Here is a 20754-nt window from a genome sequence, read left to right as displayed (position 1 = left end):
CTTATCTTCTGGAATGTGCTCAAAATGTTGGCTGAAGTAGTGAATGAACTCCATTTGCATTTTATCTCTGTGTCTAAACCAAAGAAAATCACACTTGTCTTCTCAGAAGAGGGAACATATTCAAATACCAAGAACTGCAGTTCCTGGTAAGACCTTTGAGAAAATGACGTTACCAACAGCAGCAACTGGAAACTCAGCAGAATGCTTAAGTGCTAAAAACAGAGTGAAATGGGCCAAGACTTGAACAGTCACGGTTTAGGGGGCCTGAAGGGGTAGAGGTGGGGGAGATTCCTGACTGTCTAAAGTTTAAGAATCACACACACAAAAAAATAAAATAAATAAAGTTTAAGAATCACAAACAACTTCTTTCGTAAGAATTACATATATTTACATTGTGGATCTGAAATACATTTTCACAGGAGTTGCTGCTCAAATCCAAAGACTACCCAATCTGGAAACCTCCCCCAACTGTTAAAGCCAGCACTTCAGATAGGAGATAAGCTGTTTCCAGCTGGAGTGGCTTTGGAAAGCCTGCTCTAAAATGAAGTCATCTTGTTCTCGTCACTGTCCTCCCCCCCCAGCCTTCCTTCTGGGACCAACCCCCATCCTGTGACTCCCAAAGGAGGCTGCCCTCTCTAGTTCTCCATGAGGCTCCCTGGGTGCTTGGGGCTATGGGGAGGGCTCTTCAGCTTGGGCGTAGACAGGTGCTCCAACTCATAGCGTCCATTCTCAGAGGGCTTGTGTGTGATCTCCTTTATTCCCTCCTTCTGGCTCCTCTTGTGCTCAATAATCTGCTGGAGCTGGTGCCCAGCATATTCTGGCTTGGCAGTCAGCGGGCCAGCTGGCACAGCTACGCCAAGAACATCTGACACCATGTAGGGGCGCAGCCAGCCCACCAGAGGAGTGCTTCCAGGGCTATAGTGGGTCTGCTTGTGGTAGAAGAGAAGCCCATCTACCTACGAGAAAGAAAGCCAGGGATCAGAATGACTTCTGGGGCCACATGTTTGTAGGAGACCTATATGCACTGGGGTAGCTCTTGTGGTCCAGATCTTTTTTTCTGGGTCACTGCCAGAAGAAAAAGAGTCTTCATTTCTCACACATGAATTTCTCTAAATGAAGAAATGGTCTAGAAAACTAAATTTTAGAAAATAAAAACATAAAAAGTACTTTCCCATTTACAGGGTGCTTTCCTACCTACTATTTCACCCTCTTACCCACCATGGAAGTGTCTGGGAGATGGGGCTGCTCAGGCTCAGGGAGTTCTGGGGCCTCCCTCAAACACACAGTGAGTATGAAGCAGAAATTCAGCTTGAACCCAGGTCTTCTCTCCTCAAATCCCATGCACTTTCCACCACCTGGAGGTCTCTGTAGTGGAGGATGTGCTCCACACAGGGAACAAAGCAGGGGAACTGGACAAGCCCCTCCAAGATGCTGGACTGCTGCGTGCAGGGGAAACAGCCTGTCAAGAAGCCCTGCTCCCCAGCCACTGCTGGCTGCCTAAACCTCCCCCTAAATTGTCTGTGAGCTATGTTCTGGGAAAATCAGTTTTCCTCAACGGGAAGACCTCCCACAGTCCCATATTTTCTTTTCTGTGATTCAGTGACTCATCTCTAAAACGCATTTATTGTCACTGGGGCATAAGGGTCATAAACAAAGATGGTGTTCTTACCACCTTCTTAACTGACTCCCAGAAATGAAGGCAACTCAGCCTTTGCCATTTCATCATTTGGGAAGCTGTGATCCTTTTAGCAAAATTATATCCAGTTCAAGCAAATACTTGCAGGTGACCAGGCAGAATTTTAAAGGACATCATGGGCAAAGGAAGTCTGTTTGTAGGGTAACTGCAGGTTCTGAGGATGACAAAAGACTGCCCAGGACTGAGGAGCTTCTGGGGATGTGAGACTTTCAGCACTAAAACCAGGGAAATCCTGGGCAACCTTGGACAAGTTGGTCACCCCACTGCCATGCCACTGCTCAGCAAGCACTGCCATCCCTGGGGACCATTTGCTCTTCGGAGGAAAGAAGGATTAGGAATTCACAGCCCTGCAGTCTGTCAGTCACAGAAGCCCCAGCTGTGGCAGTCAAACAAGGGGCCTCATTCTCTGGCTTGTAGCAGAAAGAGGCACACAAGAAGGACCTAGGAATGGAAGCCTCACCCCTCTCCGGGCCTCAGTTTCTCCATCTGTAAAATGAGGGAGTTAGATGAGCTGTCCTTTCAAGGGCCCTTACAGCTCTGGCATTCTGACTTAGCTGGCAGGGTGGCCCTGAGGCTATGAAGGGCCACGAGCACATTCTTTCCCAAGAGTCAGCTTTCAGCCCTTTTCTGATGCTTTGACACAGCAAAGTCAGAGGCTCTCTTAAGACTGTATAACCAAGTTTCTTGTGTCTTACAATCAGATCAGAGCAATAAAGACAATGGTTTTGTTACCTCAAAAGGGAAATCCATAGACAGCACCTTACACAGGCTCTCAGGGGTACAAGGGAAATTCTTTAGCCCTACAAATTTAAACTAAAACATAAATTAGAACAAAGAGTTAGTACATGTTACAAACAATATTGGTTCCAGCAACTGAAGAGCTATATCAAAGAAGAAAAGTTTTCAGTCTCATCCTCCCATACCCACTCCCCTCTACTTATCCTCTGAATTACTAGGTCAGGAGTTCTCAACCTTGCTTTATACAGAAGAACCATCTGGGAAACTCTTAAAAATTACTCATGTCCAAGCACCACCCCGAGATTCTGACTGAACTGCTCTGGGGTGGGATCCAGTCATTTTTTTTTTAAAGCTCTCCAGTTGATTCATGCAGTCAGGACTGAGAACCACTGCTCTGTGCTAGGTTTAGGGATTCTATGTTATTCTCCCAGCTCTATGACAGTTGCCCCTAATGAAGGACTGGTGAAGCCCCTTTCACAACAGCAAAAATTTTTACACTGAAGCAGTATACCAAAGTGATTAGGACTATGACAACCTCTGAGTCAGATTGCCTAGGTCTGAATCCCAGCTCTGTCAATCATTTAATCTCCATATGCCTCCATTTTCCCATCTGTAAAAAGGGATAATAAAAGTATCTACTTCATAGGATTGTTATGCAGATACAATGAGATAGTACCTGTAGCACACACAGAACAGCATCTCAGAGAAAGTAGCACCCATGTTCCCTTTCCTCAGTGCATGTTCTTCTAGGACCTAATTGATAACATCACTGGAAGTACTGGTCCCATTTATTGTCCTGTAACTGGTTATCCAGTTGCTTTTAAAAATGCTGTAAGCAACCCAAGCAAATGCCAGTCTACAGGGCTTAACTAATAAAATGCAATGAAAATAACTGTCCCATATTTAATCAATGAGTGAATAGCGAAGACATTTGGGTTATCATCCTGGACTGTGGGAACTTGGGGAAGGCAGTCCCCTCTCTGAGCCTATATACTCATCTATAAAAAGAGGGGACTGACTAGATGAGGTCACTCTTAGATCAGATACAAAGGCAGAGGTTCTCAAAGTGTGGTCCATGGACCAGCAGTATCAGTTTCACTGGGGAACTTGTTAGAAATGCAAATTCTCAGGCTTTACCCCAGACCTACTGAATCAGAAATTCTGGGGGTGAGGCCCAGGAGTCTACATTTTACCAAGCCTCCAGAGGCTGCTGATGCATGCTACAGTTGGAGAATTCTAAATAGTGTTATTAATAAAAGCAGTTATTAGCATTTTATATCAACTACTGTTTACTGAGTGCTCACCGTAAGTATTATGCTAGAAAGACTTGTATATTTATATAATTTGGTTCTTAGAACAACCCTGTAAAGTAGGTATTATTAACCCTATTAAACAGATGAAGAAATTAAGGCCAAGTAAAGATATTAACTTAACCTGGTAATTGTTAAAGCGAAAACTGGAATCTGGATAACTGTTAAGTCCATACTTTTCCCACTACGCCATGCTGCCTCAAAAAGAAAAAAAAAAAGATAATTTCATTCATAATGATTATATTTAGATAACAGACCAATCCAAACCAATCCCCATAAAGAACTCTGCAATTCTAACACCAGGCCTTACGGGATTGAGCTTGGTTTTCTCTCCCAGTCCTTCTTCTGGTAACTTTGAATGCATCCAGTAGAATCGGAAATCAGTCTGCCAGAGAAGAGAAAGAGAAAGATTAAAAACTGTTCACCTCAAACTCTAATACGAACAAAACCACCCTATTCTAAAAAGCTACCTGATGGTCAAAAGGTACAAACTTCCAGTTATAAGATAAGTAAATACTAGGGATGGAAAGTACAACACAATGACAATAGTTAACTCTGTTGTCTGGTATATACATGACAGTTGTTGAGAGTAGATCCTAAGAGTTCTCATGGCAAGGGAAAAAAAACACTTATTTTTTTCTTTTCTTTTCTTTTTGGTATCTATATGAGATGATGGATATTAACTAAACTTACTCAGGTAACTATTGCAAAATATATGTAAGTCAAATCATTGTGCTATACACCTTAAACTTACACAGTGTTGCATGTCAGTTAAATTTCAGTAAAACTGGGGAAAAAATAGCCACCTGATTTATGAAGACCTAAGCCCTTCTCTCACCCTCATTTCCCTTAAAACACTGCCATAAGGTCAAGAAGATGTTCACAAAATCTTTGAATATTTTTTCCTTAAAATCCAATAGGATTATTAATAGTAGTAATGCCAACATTTATCACTGAAGGCCTACTATGTCTCAGGCTCCATGCTAAGGACCTTACATACATAATCGTATTAATCCTCAACCATCCTCTGAGAATTGTATTATTATCATCTCCATTTTACAGGTGAGGACTCTGAGGCTCAGAGAGATTACATCACTCACCCAGGTGCAACAGAAATACTATGGGACCAGGACTCACCAACTCCAAAGCACATTATTTTATTTTACCTGAGGATTAGAAACTACTTTATAGCTGTAACTTCACATAAACTACTTTATTCCAAATTACTATTGATCTAAATTACTGATACATATGCTTCTGTTGTTATTTAGGGACTTTTCTTTCTTTTTTTTAATTTCCAAAACCAAAAATAAAAAACCCACAATCTTTCCTTTATATTGTCAAAATATAGGTGGCTTTAGTTATCAAATTTGTAGGTTGTAAATGCATGTTATGAAACATCCTTCAACAGAATTAAAGGAAAATATGTTCCCGAATTTTTATTTTTTAATTTTTTTAATTTTTTAAAATTAATTAATTTATTTTTGGCCGCATTGGGTCTTCGTTGCTGCGCGGCCTTTCTCTCTCTTTTTTTTAAAAATAAATTTATTTATTTATTTATTTTTGGTTGCACTGGGTCTTCGTTGCTGCCCGTGGGTTTTCTCTAGTTACGACAAGCGGGGGCTACTCTTCGCTGTGGTGCACGGGCTTCTCATTGCGGTGGCTTCCCTTGTTGCGGAGCACAGGCTCTAGGCGCGCAGGCTTCAGTAGTTGTGGCACGTGGGCCCAGTAGTTGTGGCTCACGGGCTCTAGAGCGCAGGCTCAGTAGTTCTGGTGCATGGGCTTAGTTGCTCCGTGGCATGTGGGATCTTCCCAGACCAGGACTCGAACCTGTGTCCCCTGCACTGGCAGGCAGATTCTTAACACTGCGCCACCAGGGAAGTCCCTCAACTGAATTTCTGAGTTCTGAGTTTTAGGCTTGGCTCTGCATTTGGGCAAGGTACTTAACATCTGTGGCTCTCAGCTTTCATATCTAAATGATGAGGAGTAATAACAATAGTACATACTTACTTTTTAAGAGTTGTTGTAAGGGATTCAATGAGATCATGCTCACAAAGTGCTTAGCAATGCAGGTCTTGGCTATTTTTTTGTTGTTGTTTTTGTTTTTTTATCTTTTGGCCACACCGTGCAGTATGTGTGAACTTAGTTCCCTGACTGGGGATTGAACCCATGCCCCCTGCATTGGAAGCGCAGAGTCTTAAACTGGACCGCCAAGGAAGTCCCTTGGCTATTATTTTTTGAATGAGATGCATGCTAGAATTCTGAAGTACCAGCACCTAGCATAATTTGGAAACCTAGCTTGGGGTAATGGCTACGGAAAGAAGCAGCCTGTGGCGATAACCTGTGATTCGGACACTTGGGCCTGCATGAGGATCGCCTGGAGGTTTATTAAAACATAAGTCCCATCCCCAGAGTTTCTGATTCAATAGGTCTAAGAATTTGCATTACTAACAACTTTCTGAGGCCACACATTCAACATTCTGAGAACCACTATGATAAACTAATTGACAGGGAGCACAAAAAACCCACCACTTTAAAACTGGGACAACGATGGGGAGCATAGGAGCAGAGATGGACCCTGTGGGGTGACCTAGCCTCTCTCTGATGACTGCCTCTGTCACTCGAAAGAATCACCAATCTGAGAAAAATGTTGTGGGAAGGTGAAACTTGAGGGGAGAATATTGGGTGGGGGGGCCTCTCCTCATTTGGAAAATCTCCTTCCAGAGCTAGCCCCTCAGAGATTCGAGGCCTTATGGTCATACCAAGGAGGCCCTGACATTTTCAGGGTCAAGATGTGGTTGGTGAAGGAGTGGAGGTGACAGAAGTCTATTTGATGGTGCTTAACATTCCACCTTCTCTTCCTTGTGCCGCCTGCACAAGGCAGCATCCCCTTCACCTGCAATCTTCCCTGCCAGCAAGCCTCCTACACTCTGGAGAGAGGGGAGGGGGCGGTTACAGCTTCTACAAAGTCCCAGCCTACCCCTACACTCTGTTTCTCCTTCCTCCCCTCAAGAATTGCTATGCTTCCCTTAGTTCCTCCTACCTCTTTTTATAAATGAAGCTAATTTTAACACACCCAAAGATGCAAGGAACATTAGACAATGTTCTTGATATACCACATCCTGTACACACCAAGAAGTTGGTCACGTACTAAACACACATGCTGAGCCACTTTCCTGGGAGGAGAGGAGAAAACAGGAGAAGACATGAGGGGAGTATCAGTCCTTACCTGGCAGTCATAAAAAGGGTGTCCCCGCCAGCACATCACGTCCAGAACGTAGTAGGTCTGGTTCACCTCACTGTAAATGCAGTCCAGAATGGTGTAGTCTGGAGACACAAAGCAGAAAGTCAGTATAGGGTAACCCCTCCCATCATGGTTCCCTCCACCACAATCTGGGGAGCCCCATCTTAGGGGCTTGGGAACTGAATCCAACAATCCTCAGTGCTCACAGCAAGCACCAGCACTACAGGACAAAGTTCTTCACAGCCTTTTCTGGCCACCTGGCACAGTCTAGGGGTGACCTGAGGTATGACAGCACAAGAAGGATCAAGGCAATGCCAAGTGTGAACTCTGAACCTTTAGATAAACTGGGACATTTACTCACCTTAGAGAAGCTCAAGTTTGAAGGGAAGTAATCTTCCATTTTAGTTTACAATTACTTTTTAAGTTCCTGTCACAGGCACTGTGTTCTGTGGGGAATATTAACTATACGTAATCCCTGCCTTTAAGGAAGTTACAATCCAGTTAAGGAGATAAGATGATTACAGAGGAAAGAACCAAGACCTGAATTATACAGCACAAACTGAGAAAAACGAGAGTTCCAGGAAATGCTTCATGGAAGAGATGGGATATGAACAATCTTTTGGGATCACAGGACTAAAATAACAGGGTAGAGGGGAGGTGGAAGCACATTTCAGGCTGGAGTAAAAAAAGCCAATAGAGGGCTCAGAACAGAGGACAGGAGTAACCACCAGCGGAGCCTGGGCAGGCAGAGGTGAGAGAACGGTTCTGCCAGCTCTGCCAACTCCTCGCTGAATGACCGTGGGCAAACCTTCGTGACCTTAGTCTCCTCGGCTGGGCCCAGGGGGGAGGAAGAAGCTAAGATTAGGACACCGAGAAAGGAGAAAAGGGAATTCGGCAGGAAGCCCCAGCAACAGCTTCTGTACGTTACACTTGGCCTTCTGGGGGTCCTTTCCCCAGAAAACTGCACCTGTCATCTTGTGATGGAAGTCCATGGGAAAGGTGCATTGACTTTAATTTAGGGGTTTATTGCCCAGCAGGCCTCACAAGTTGCAACTATTCTGCTACTGAGGAGGCCTGACCTTGAGGGAGAGCCCAGTGGGCAGGATATTACCTGTGCGCAGTTTCAAAGGTATGCTTTTAAAGTAGGTCTTTAAAACAACTAACTAAGCAACTAACCAAGCACTGATTATAAAAGTTAATAAAGAGACAATTGTATGTAGGTACCTTTTGTTGTTGCTGAGTTTCGCCTGTTGCCTCCTGGCAGAAGGGAAGAAAACCTGTTGACGCAGTAGCCACTCTTGGTGTAGGCACTGGTAGAACCCTGTGTGGACAATTACCATTCTTGTCAGGCATCAAAGTCTCCTCACCCTCTTGCTTCCACATTCTGCAGGGGTGCCATCAGCCCAAAGGTGGCTCTCATCAAATCCCTCCTGCAGGAAAGCGTTTCAATCCCCATGGCAGGGACAGCTGCTGTGGCAGATAAGGAACACAGAGTGTGCAGAGAACCCCTCCTGCTACAGGCCAGGCATGCTGGCGCAGGGGGCAGGAGCAGCTACTCACCCTGGCGGCCACAATAAGGGCTCTTTTTCCAACAGGGCACACGACCACAATCCATTCCTGACCCAAATCTGAAGGGACGTCAATTAACCACTCTGAGAGCATTAACTGGGAACACAAAAAATGGTGTTAAAAATCAACAGGGCTGTGCTGCTCCCATGTTTACAATGACAAAGAATTCATGTCCTATATATATAATAAAAATACAAGTAAAAGAATGAGAACAGAAAAGGGTGACAGTGGGACCTCCACCCCACTAGCTCTTAGTAGTCAACTCGTCTCCTGCTCCCCGTGAACTTCAACTTCTCACCTTCATTATCTGCATCCATACCCATTCTTACTACTTCACCTCCTGTATGGGGGGATAGGACCCTCTATCTTTCCTTACTTTGTCCACCCACCTACCATTATCACAACCATTATGTTCCAGGGGCTATACCTCAGAGATGAATCAAGTCCCTGACCTTGAGATGCTCTAAACTAGATCATTTCCCAAACTAGTGACCCAAATACTATACTAAAGGATGTTAGGAAAAGGATGTTACCTTAAATTAAAAAAAAAAAAAAGGGCTGTGGTGAAATGAATTTGAAAAAATTTACTCTTCCATTCATCACTGGTCCCTCCCATCTATACAAAGACTTTGGCCTATCAATTAATCCTTCCCACTGAATCGCTCATCTCTCCCATCTCTCCTTCCCCTTAGGCCACAAAATACTCAACCCCTAATCCTCAAAACCAAGGCAAAAATGAAAACCTTTTATCACTCTACATTTCTATTAAGATGTTCCACGTTCTCTCTTTTTTTAACTACTTCGTATTTCTTGCTGCTGCCTTCCCACCCACTCTGACACCCGCAGTCCAGATTTGCTACCTCACAGCCCCACTTGACCTCCTTGCAGCCAAGTACCTCTATTCCCTCACCTCCCCCTCCTTCCTCTACTCCTGGTGTAATGCTGCCAGTCACATCCTCCTCCCTGACACATGCTCCCTTGGCCCCATGACACAGTACTTTTCTGTTTTTCCTCCAAACATTCCTCCACACACTCCCCCAAAACATGTAGATAATCTTCAGGGGGCTGTTTTAGGTCCCCCTTCTCTTTTCTCTTAGATGCTGTCCCCCCGTGGGGGTGGAATTCATCTACTTCACTTGTCATTTCTAAGATGATGCCTCCTAAATCTCTTTTTTTTTTTTGGCTGTGTTGGGTCTTTGTTGCTATGTGTGGGCTTTCTCTAGTTGTGGCGAGCGGGGGCTACTCTTCATTGCGGTGCGCGGGCTTCTCATTGCAGTGGCTTCTCTTGTTGCGGAGCATGGGCTCTAGATGCGCAGGCTTCAGTAGTTGTGGCACACAGGCTCAGCAGTTGTGGCACACGGGCTTGGTTGCTCCACGGCATGTGGGATCTTCCCAGACCAGGGCTCGAACCTGTGTCCCCTGCATGGGCAGGCAGGTTCTTAGCCACTGCGCCACCAGGGAAGTCCCCTAATTCTCTTCTTTTTCATCTCCAGATTTCTTTCCTTTCCTCCAAACCTATATTTCCAGCTGTCCACTTGCTATCTCTTTCTCTGTTGGTCCTCTCTGTACCTTAAACTCAGCATAGCCAAAACAGAATGCACTGGCTTCTGTTGCCCAAGTACTTCCCATCCCTGAAACACCCATCCTTCCCCTTCTGCATTCTGTGCCCTGTTAATATCATCACCTTCCTCTCTGTTATTCAATCTTAAACCCAAGGCATAATCAACACTCCCTTAAAGAATAATAGTAATACAACACCAAAAGCACAAATGACGAAACAAAAGATAGATAAATTAGACTACATCAAAATGTAAAACCTCTGTGCTGCCAAAAACATCATCAAGAAAGTGAAAAGACAACCCACAGAATGAGAAATATTTGCAAATCATGTATCTCCTAAGGAACTTGTATCTAGAATATATAAAGAACTCAATAATAAAAGACAAATAACCCAATTTTTAAACGGGCAAAGGATTTGAATAGACATTTCTCCAAAGATATATGAATGGCTAATAAACACATGAAAAGAAGCTCAATATCATTAGTTACTAGGGAAATGCAAATCAAAACCATGAAACACCACTTCACACCCACTAGGATGGTTATATTCAAAAGGACGGACAATAACGAGTACTGGCAAAGATGTGGAGAAACGAACCCTCAAACATTGCTGGTGGGAATGTAAAATGGTGTAGTCACTCTGAAAAATAGTCTGGTAGTTCCAGAGTTATCATATGGCCTAGTAACTCCACTCCCAGGTATATACCCAAGAGAAATGAAAACATATGTCCATGCAAAAACATGTAAATAAATGTTCATAGCAGCAATATTCATAATAGCCCCAAAGTGGAAACAACTCAAAAGGCCATCAACTGATGAATGGATAAACAAAATGTGGTATATCTATCTATACAACAGAATATTATTTGAAAAGAAATGAAAAGGAATGAAGTTCTAACACATGCTACAACATAAATGAATCTTGAAAACCTTTTGCTAAGTGAAAGAAGCCAGAAGCAAAAGGATGTATCTCATATGATTCCATTTATACGAAATGTCCAAAATAGGCAAATCCATAGAGACAGAAAGTAGATCAGTGATTGCTAGGGCCTGGAGGGAAGGGAAAATGGGGAGTGACTGCTAATGGGTGTGAAAATATTCTAGAATTAGATACTGGTGATGGTTGCACAGCTCTGTGAATTACTACAAAAATACTGAATTGTACCCTGTAAATGGGTGAATTGTATGGTATGTGAATTATATCTTAATATGGCTGTTTAAAAAAATAGCAGTAGCAACTAATACTGTGGGGCATTCATTATGGGCTCTGGGCTAGGTATTTAAGGTACACTATTTCAATTAATCCTTCTAACAATCCTATGAGATAGGTACTATTACGATGTCCCATTTTACAGATAAGAAACTAGAGACTTAGACTGGTTAAGTAACTTGCCCACGGTCAACACAGAGCCTGACTTTGAGGTCAGTCTATGCGACCTGAGCTTAAACCCTTATCCGCTTCTCATATTGCCTCTCCTAGCCATAAATTCTGTTCATTCCACCTGGAACATCTCTCATACTCATGACCTCTTTTCCTTCCCACTTTCACTGCCCTTAGCACTCATTAGATCTTTTAGCAAACCTAAGCCCCCTACCACAGTCTCTCTCTTCCAGGCCTTCCTACACTGATGTGGTAGTCATCACATGAAGTCCCACCTCTGCCCCTGGCTCAAAAAGTCTCGGTGGTTCCTCACAATCTAGACCCAGAGTCTAAAACCCTGTACATATTTCTGCTATACTCTTCCCCCAACCCTATGTTGCTCCATCCTCACACACCCTCTGCACACCCCTCCTGAACACATCATATATTCTTCTCCCACCTCTGGGCTCTTGCTCAGCCTGATCCTGCTGCCTGCAATGCCCTGAAATGCTCTGTACCTCTGCCTGTCCTACCCATGTTTCCAAACTGCCTCCTCTTTCATTAACCTTTTCCTGACTTCACAACCCTGCTTCCTTCTCTGTGGGAAGTTAATTTCACTTTTTTATTGCAAAAACCATAATCTACACTTATTAGAGGAGTGCATGGGCTATTTCTGGCCCATGTCTATCTTTCCCTGAGAATAGCCTAGCTTAACATAGAACAGGGCCTTCAACAATGCTTGCTCGGGGGGGACTTTCCTGGTGATCCAGTGGCTAAGACTCTGCACTCCCAATGCAGGGGGTCCAGGGTTCGATCCCTGGTCAGGGAACTAGATCCTGCGTGCCACAACTAAAGATCCCACATGCAGCAACAAAGATCCTGCGTACCGCAACTGAGACCCAGCACAGATAGATAGATAGATAAATAAATATTTTTTAAAAACCCCAACATTCTATTTTAAACAAAAACAAAACAAAACAATGCTTGCTCGGGACTTCCATGGTGGTGCAGTAGTTAAGACTCTGCGCTTCCACTGCAGAGGGCATTGGTTCGATCCCTGGTCAGGGAACTAAGATACCACATGCTGTGTGCAGCATGGCCAAAAAATTTAAAAAAGAAAAACAAAAAAAAAAACAATGTTTGCTCAACAGAACTAAACTGTACTTTGTCATAGAAGATGTCTGTGCTATATTTGAGGCAGAGAAAGAGGATGGGAGTGTGTGCACCCAGGAACCATATTCTTAAGGTGGAAGAGGATTCTGAAGTGACAAGACACTTGGGTTATAGAGGTAAGTATACAACAGCAGGGTAGACCCCCAGCCCCACTCAGATACATGCCCTGCCTTCTGGAGAATAACTGGATTGCCTAGAGCACTAGACAGTCTCCATGCCTGCTTCACCTATGGCGCCACAAGCCACACTGGTTTCCTCTCTGGAATCAACAGGGCACTTAGTCAAGTTTGTTATAGTGATCTGTTGTTTCATGGTCTCAACCTCACCTAGGCCAACTGGCTGGCCTGGGGTGGCTGGGCAGGCTCCCAGTATTCAAGGACGTCCAAGCTCCTACCACCTGAGTGTGAAGACCCAAGGCTGGCATGTTAGTCCACCACTTGGGAAAGACTACCAGCTTGGGAGGTGGGGTGGGGGACAGTGCTGGGCTGGGCAGGCCTGATCCAAAACAGCTGTATAATAACTAGTAAAGAATGGCGTCCGCTAGCATATCAGTAGCTCAGGGACTTTTTGCAGCAGGCCGGAAGCCTTTGCTAACAGCATGGGGTAATGATTCCCAAACCCACTACCCAGACTCTATCAGTGACCCCCCATCAGCTCACAAAACTGTAAGTCATCTCTTTTCATCTCATAACTTTTATGTACATCAGCACTTTCGTTGTAGATCCTATTCCTTCTTCCTGCCTCATCCTCCTCTTTAGGGCAAGTAAAGAGCTTTGACTGCACAGTAAAGGGAGCAGGACCAGCTGCGCCTAATCTCCTCTGGACCACTCACTTGATTAGCATAGAGTTTTGGTAACTTCTTGCCAGTGTCAATGTCCATTTCCTCATCATCTTTCTTTTCTTCTTCTTCCTCACTCTCCGTCCCTGTCCAGTCATCTTCAGCCAGTCTTCTGGCATGGTTCACATAATCCAGCCGCTTTCTGGGAAAAGAAAAGGCATAAGGACAGGTCTTTACATCTTATAGGAAGACACCCTGCAATGTGACAGATGTAATTCAAAGTCTCCAAATTCAAGAGCAACTTGGGAATTGTGGTGGGGGTAAGAGATGACAGAATTTCCTTTGTAAGCCGTTAACTAGTGACCACCTCCTCACAGATCCTAAATAGGAAACCCCCTCTGAACACACTCGGCTTTCCTCAGTTTCCTAAGAATAGGCAAGGTACAATATTTAAAGGAATTCTCAGGGTTCGCTAGTGGCTGATCCTACTCCCACCCACCCCACCCTAGACTCCCATCTCCACCCCAGGTGAGAGCTGACACTTCCCTGCCTGGCAGATACACCATCTGAAGGCTCCCAGGGATTGCAGAGAGGAAACACCGAGATGCAGTGAGAAGTTTGAGACAAGGACAGCTTCTGGGACTTTCTGAGGAACAGCCAGACCTTTCTGCAGTTCCTAACTTTCAAAAAAGTCCACTTAGAAAAAACTAAGGAAATCTGAGTAAAGAAGTATGGATTTTAGTTAACAATAATGTATCAATATTTGTTCATTAGTTGTAACAAGTGTACTATAATATAAGATGTTGGGAATTCCCTAGTGGTCCAGTGGTTAGGACTCGGCACTTTCACTGCCGTGGGCCCAGGTTCAATCCCTGGTCGGGGAACTAAGATCCTGCAAGCTGCTCAGCGTGGCCAAAAAAAAAAAAAGAGAGAGGAACTTGACATCTAGAAGACAGATTTGGGAGGGAGACTTTTCACCACATACTTTTTAAAAGAAATATTTATTTTTGGCTGCGTTGGGTCTTCGTTGCTGCATGAGGGCTTTCTCTGGTTGTGGCGAGCGGGGGCTACTCTTCGTTGTGGTGCGTGGGCTTCTCATTGTGGTGGCTTTTCTTGTTGCGGAACACAGGCTCTAGGCACACGGCCTTCAGTAGCTGTGGCACACAGGCTTAGCTGCTCCGCAGCATGTGGGATCTTCCCGGACCAGGGTTCGAACCCATGTCCCCTGCATTGGCAGGCGTATTCTTAACCACTGCACCACCAGGGAAGTCCCTTCTCCATATACTCCTTTTTTTTTTTTTTTTATAATGAGAGCCTCTGGGAACTACAGTTTTGTCTTTTTTTTTTTTTTTTTTTTTTTAATTTATGGCTGTGTTGGGTCTTCGTTTCTGTGCGAGGGCTTTCTCTAGTTGCGGCAAGTGGGGGCCACTCCTCATTGCGGTGCGCGGGCCTCTCATTATCGTGGCCTCTCTTGTTGCGGAGCACAAGCTCCAGATGCGCAGGCTCAGTAATTGTGGCTCACGGGCCTAGTTGCTCCACGGCATGTGGGATCTTCCCAGACCAGGGCTCGAACCCGTGTCCCCTGCATTAGCAGGCAGATTCTCAACCACTGCGCCACCAGGGAAGCCTCCATATACTCTTTTATGTACTGTGAATTTTGAACCATACGAACATATTACCTATTCCGAATTAATCACAATTTTTAAAAACTGGGGGTCGGGGGAATGGGTGATCTGAGAATGTAATCTGCAAGCAACCCAGAGGCCACAGGGAACCATCTCTGCTAAACACATCTAGTGATGAAGCAGTGGGCCAAATGCAGCTGTTGATAGTTCCTCCTAATCCTTAATTCCTTACCCAGAAGAGGCCTGTGTTGCACTGAGAATAAAAGGATAGGCCCTGCCTTCAGAGCGGCCCAGCCTCAAACACTCCTATCCTGCAATCAATCTCTCTTTCCCTGTTTGCTCATCTTGGTATTGAGACCGAAGTGTATGGAAGACATTTCCTCAGATTCCCTGTGGAATCATTTGTCTTGAATTCCCAAGGGCTCCACAGAAACATCTGGACTGAAGGAAGACAGGAAGCCCACACCAAAGCCAGGAGTCAGACTGCAGGAGAAGCCACACAGGGAATGTGGGGAGTGGAAGTATGGGAGTGGCTTTCACAAGTCCCTAAACTACAAAGCTCAGTACTGCTGCCAGGAAAAAAGAAAAGAAAAATTTAACCAGAGAATTGAGCTTTTGCTTTCAAACTTCGGTCTCTCCCTACTCCCTCATTTTTCCCAAGCTCTGGGTGTAAAGGACATCTACCTCTGCCAGGTTTTACCCCTCCCAACCTTGTGGGCAAGAAGAACAACCTACAAAGGGTCCACTTTGAAGGTGGCTCTGTGGAGACAAGCCTAGAGCCTCCTGAATGGTTCACAGCTCCCAGCCTACAGAGAGAAGCCAAGGAGTTAAAGTATCCCTTACGATTTCTGCAGTTCCAGTAACCGGCGGCGCCGCTCACTCTGCTCCAAGGAACTGTACTTGGACTTGTACTGGGACAGGCGGGGGTGTGGGGCAGCTGTGCTGTTCAGATCTTGAGACACAGAAAAGCTACTAGCCAGGGCTTGACTCAGCTCTTCCATCTTCCCTACAAAGGAAAACATCAGAAAATTGTTCAATCGTTTCGTATCACCTTTCGGGTACAGGCAGTTATGGTGTAACATGATGGCTACATTCCTAAAAAACCTCACTTAATCCAAAATCACAATTATTTCTATGGGAAAAAAAAGAAGTTAAAGGGTAAGTGAGTTACATATGAGCAGTAATGTTTTTCTCACAGATATTTTAATAATGAGCATTTTGATAGCTCTGAGTGTATAAACTTCAACATCAATCAAACTCACCTTGTGATTGAATCTAACTTTTACTCTTTGTCATCATTCACCAGGGACCCTGTCATTAATTCCTTCTTATTATCATTGACATGCAGTGATGTGATCAAGTATCTAATTTTTTCCTGAATAGTTCTAAAAAGCTGTTACTCAATAACTAATGTAATTTTCTTTTTTAACATTTTTTTTTTTTTTAATGTAGGGCTTCCCTGGTGGCACAGTGGTTAAGAATCCACCTGCCAATGCAGGGGACACGGGTTCAAGCCCTGGTCCGAGAAGATCCCATGTGCCGCGGAGCAACTAAGCCCATGCACCACAACTACTGAGCCTGCGCTTTAGTGCCCGCGAGCCACAACTACTGAAGCCCGCACACCTGGAGCCCGTGCTCTGCAACAAGAGAAGCCACCGCAGTGAGAAGCCCACGCACAAGGAAGAGTAGCCCCCGCTCACCGCAACTAGAGAAAGCCCGCACACAGCAACGAAGATCCAAGGCAGCCAAAAGTAAATAAATAAATAAATAAATAAATTTAAATAAATAAATAAAATATGTAATTTTCTGATGCAAGTTTTATCTGATTGGCTGTTTAGTTCTCCAATAAATGCCAACTCACATCAAGAAAATTTAGCTCCAGGAGAAGTACTGGTTCTGGAGCCCAAGGAGGAGGACAAGAGGAGCCAAAAACCCAAATCTGGCAGTTATTTTCTTGCTTTATAGTTTGTTTATTTTCTTGTTTGGGGTGGGCAGAAGGAAGGTTTCAGGGTTACCTATGCAGAACTCATTTCGAAAAGAGCTAGAATATGGAAGGCTGCCTCCCAGTTAACACCAGCTGCTCTAGAAAATGTGAAGGACGGACATGTGGTACATTTGGGAGACAGAGAGTAAATCATATGGGAGACAGACTACCAAGGGCCACCCTGAAGAATGGGAGTGGAGAGAAAGATGTGAATTCACACTTCACTCACCCTTCCGTGAATGAAGGTATGAGGTAGCACAGGAGCTTACCCAAGGATTAAATGTGCACCTCAAGGAATTCCCTGGCAGTCCATTGGTTAGGACTCTGTACTTTCACTGCCAAGGGCCCAGGTTCAATCCCTGGTGGGGGAACTAAGACCCCATAAGCCGCCACGGCCGGAAGAAAAAAAATAATTAATTTAAAAAAAAAAAAAGTGTGCCTCAGACTGCAAGAAAATAGGAACATTTGGGAGAAATTTGACTCACACACCTGGGCTGGCCCAACCCTTCAAGTTCTAGTATAAACCAGAGGGCACCACCAGTGCTTAAACTCCACCCCAGTCCAGGTCCCAATGCTCTGACCCTCAAAACCAACAGGTTCATTGCAGAGCCTCCACAGTTAAAAATACAACTCTATGGGCCTCTACTTGGCAAAGAGTTACTTTCCATTGCACACTTGAATTCAGATTTTACGGCATTAAACTTTTTTTTTTTTTAACGCCCGTACCATGCGGCTTTCGGGATATTAGTTCCCAGACCAGGGATCGAGCCCCCAGAGTGAAAGCGCCGAGTCCTAACCACTGGACCACCAGGGAATTTCCTAGATTTCTTTTTTCTAATTTGAAAGGAACTTTTTTGTTTGTGTGGTTAAAAACGCATGACATAAAATTTACCACTTAACCATTTTTAAATGTACAGTCCAAACGTGTTAATTACATTCACATTGTTGTGCAAGCAATTTCCAGAACTCTATTATTCTTGCAAAATGGAACCTTTATACCCATTAAACACGAAAAAAACAAAAACAAAAAACCCACCTTTTTAAAACTTAAGATTAACATATTATCAGTGTGGATTTGAGGTGTGTCTTAACATGTATGTTATGCAACCTGGGTGGCCATTCATAGTTGAGGCTGGGTGATGAGTACTAGGATCCTAAATGGTATGCTATTTTCTGTATTTTTCTGTCCTTTTGTGTAAGTTTGAACACTTCCATAATAAAATTTTTAAAAAATTCATTATGTCTTCAGCTTACCAAAGTAATGACCCAATCTAAAATACATTTATTAGGCCTCATCATGCTTTATCTCGGTGTGGGTTCATGCTCTGCCAAGAAGCATAAAATCCTTCTTAAAATTGATGCCTTGGATACTGGGGCGGCTGCCTGTACCTCCCTTTATGGCTGTCCTTGGCTGGCTCCTGCTCTTTCAACCCATTCTTCGGAGGATGATGACTCCAAGGGTTCTGACCTGGCGGTCTCATCCTCCACCTGTATCCACCCTCTAACTCCCAATTTCCGACCCACCCAGGCCCCTCCCCCGAGCTCCAGACCCCAACTGTCCCCCGCTACGGCCTCTTCCTCCTCTCCCTCCTCCTCCCCCTGCGGGGGCGCCCCGCCTCGAATCCCCCAGCCAGGATCTAGGCCTCCTCGGCGTCTCCCACCGGGCTTCAGTTCGGCCGGGGGAACTGAACTCCACTCGGCCGCCCTCCCCGCCACAGCCGCGCACAGCTTTTCTCTATGGATGGGGTCATCAAGGCCTTGCATGATTCGCACCTCCCCCACAAAGAAAATCCCAGAGGGGTCCTGGCCCGACAGCCTGGAACTGAAGAGTGGAAGCGCGCCCAAGGAGAGGCCCTGGCGTCGCTCTGCCCCTTCAGGTCATGTCTCGGGAAGCCGGGAGTGTGCAGCTGGCCACAGAGAGTTACAGTCGGGCGCCCAGGGGCATTTCGGGAGCCGGCGGGGCCCAGGCTAGAACCGAGGACTCACCAGACCGAGGTGACAATTCCACGCGCAGCCGCCAACGCCGCCGCCGGGGACCGACCAATCAGCTGCCTTGAGAGAGCCGGCCCCGCCCCCTTGGCCGCCGCCGCGCCGCCGGGCTCACCCACCTAGCGCGGGGAGTTTCCGGCTCCTCCGGACGTGGAGAACGGCGGGAGTTCTTCCGCGGTTCTGTCACGGACCTGCGGTTACTTCCGCCCTCAACTACCGGGGCTTTTCCAGTCCGCCTGGGCGGGGGTCCTCCTTCTGCTTTTGTGTTGCTACCCTCCTGCAAGGTGACTTGGCCGGGCCGAAGCCTCACTGCTGGGCACAAGCTTCTCCGGGTTACTTTCGCCAATAGCTGGAACCCCGATCTCGTGGCCGGGCGTTCAAGGCCCTCCAGGACCTGGGTCCTGCCGCCTCCGGACCAACAGTCCGCTCCCTCTCCCGTGCCCATGCTTTATACGGGAAAGCGTTGCCCGAATGACTCCCTCCCCCGCCCACAAACACACACACCCACCCACCCCTAAGTCTCAATTAGTCGTCCCCTACCCATTCGCCCCTTAGAACACTGGAAAGAAACCTCGATTACAGCCATTTGGCTCGCTTTAGGAGTTTCTCTTTCCTACTCGGCTGTGGGCTTGGCAATGGTAGGGTCCTGGTTTGATTCCTGCATCCGGCACAAGGCACGGCTCTGGTGAAGGAATGACTGAATTGGTGCAAAGGGTGGAGGGAAGCAGCCGAGATTTAGGAACTTAATAAAACTGGAGAGCAGCCTTTGTGGGCTAGGACTGAAGAGATGCAAAATAAAAATGTGAATAGCCATTTATTGAACACTTACATTGAGGCAGACGCCGTGCTTTGCATGAATTATCTTATTTAATCTTAAAATAACACAAGGAAGTAGAGACTAAAGTTCAGAGAGGTTAAGCAACTTGGCCAAAGTTACATGGCTTTTGAGCCAAATATTTAAGTTTGCTGCATGTTTGACTTACAGAGAAGTTGGATATTACTATACCACACTACAGAAACAACATACACAAAGTTGGCACATTTTGAGTCCAAGGTGTGGACTTGTTGCATATTTTATGTACATGACTCCGTCCATTTGGAGGTCAGATTGACAGGGAGGGTAGAGGGTGCTTGGGGCTCTGGAAGACCAATTTTTCTTCTTCTTTTTTTTTTTTTTTACTTCATAATTTACGTAGGTGAGCTCTAACTTTCAATGGTCAGGCTGTGCACTAGGTTATTTGGTGCATCGACAAATAAAAGCTGATTTATGAGACTGACAAAGAAAAGCCCAGGGCCTGACTTCACTAGGAAACTTTGACACCAGGATATTAAGTATTTTGTGTCTCAGAACCACCATTCTCTACCCACGACAACAGAAGTCACAGAAAAGAACAAAGGCCCTACGTTGGAGGAAAATAGACTGAGATGGACAAATTCATGCACTGAGGTCCAGGAGAAAGGCTCCAGTCCCTCATTCACACCAGCTGAATAACTTCCCATATCACTAAAAAAACCAACTAAATGGCACTCAGCCCAGGAGCTCATCTGGGGCCAGTTAGTGTTCCATAAAGGGCTGCTGTACCTGGAACAGTGATTCCCCAACTGTAGCCATTGGCACTCCACCTTCACAACCTTGGCCACATACACATACACCTGTATTTGATGTCTTTAAACCAATTTACTTTTTAAAAAAGCCTAATACATTTATTTGAAAGAGGAACACCATAA

The 20754-nt window shown here is 45.2% G+C and overlaps 1 protein-coding gene across 2 annotated transcripts; it reads right to left on the bottom strand.

Moving 5' to 3' along the window:
* Positions 1–363: 363 nt before the first annotated feature.
* On the bottom strand, positions 364–19060 carry SNUPN (snurportin 1). Of its 2 annotated transcripts, none has more exons than XM_059912720.1 (9): positions 19024–19060; positions 15897–16059; positions 13483–13630; positions 8549–8653; positions 8213–8309; positions 6974–7071; positions 4055–4129; positions 2429–2509; positions 364–956 (listed from the first exon to the last, which is right to left on the bottom strand). In XM_059912720.1, the coding sequence occupies exons 2-9, from the start codon at positions 16052–16054 to the stop codon at positions 636–638; spliced, it is 1083 nt and encodes a 360-aa protein (XP_059768703.1). In that variant the 5' UTR covers positions 16055–16059; positions 19024–19060; the 3' UTR covers positions 364–635. The 2 variants fall into 2 exon arrangements, with proteins under 2 accessions (XP_059768703.1, XP_059768701.1); XM_059912718.1 differs by lacking the exon at positions 19024–19060 and adding an exon at positions 18811–19017.
* Between the last annotated feature and the right edge of the window lie 1694 nt (positions 19061–20754).

The sequence above is a fragment of the Balaenoptera ricei genome, chromosome 2 (genome assembly GCF_028023285.1).
Source record: "Balaenoptera ricei isolate mBalRic1 chromosome 2, mBalRic1.hap2, whole genome shotgun sequence".
Lineage (NCBI taxonomy): Eukaryota > Metazoa > Chordata > Mammalia > Artiodactyla > Balaenopteridae > Balaenoptera > Balaenoptera ricei.
The sequence above is the reverse complement of the archived record's forward strand: the minus strand, read 5'-3'. Positions and strand labels throughout refer to the sequence as shown.

Bases quoted from the DNA above. Each gene is read 5' to 3' on its own strand.
- SNUPN (XM_059912720.1), bottom strand. From the start codon at position 16,054: ATGGAAGAGCTGAGTCAAGCCCTGGCTAGTAGCTTTTCTGTGTCTCAA. The intron at 8,654-13,482 runs GTGAGTGGTCCA...TTGTGTTCCCAG, and splicing joins CAAAACTCTATGCTAATCAA to TTAATGCTCTCAGAGTGGTT. The intron at 2,510-4,054 runs GTAAGGCCTGGT...TTTATGTTTTAG, and splicing joins AGAAAACCAAGCTCAATCCC to TTTAAATTTGTAGGGCTAAA.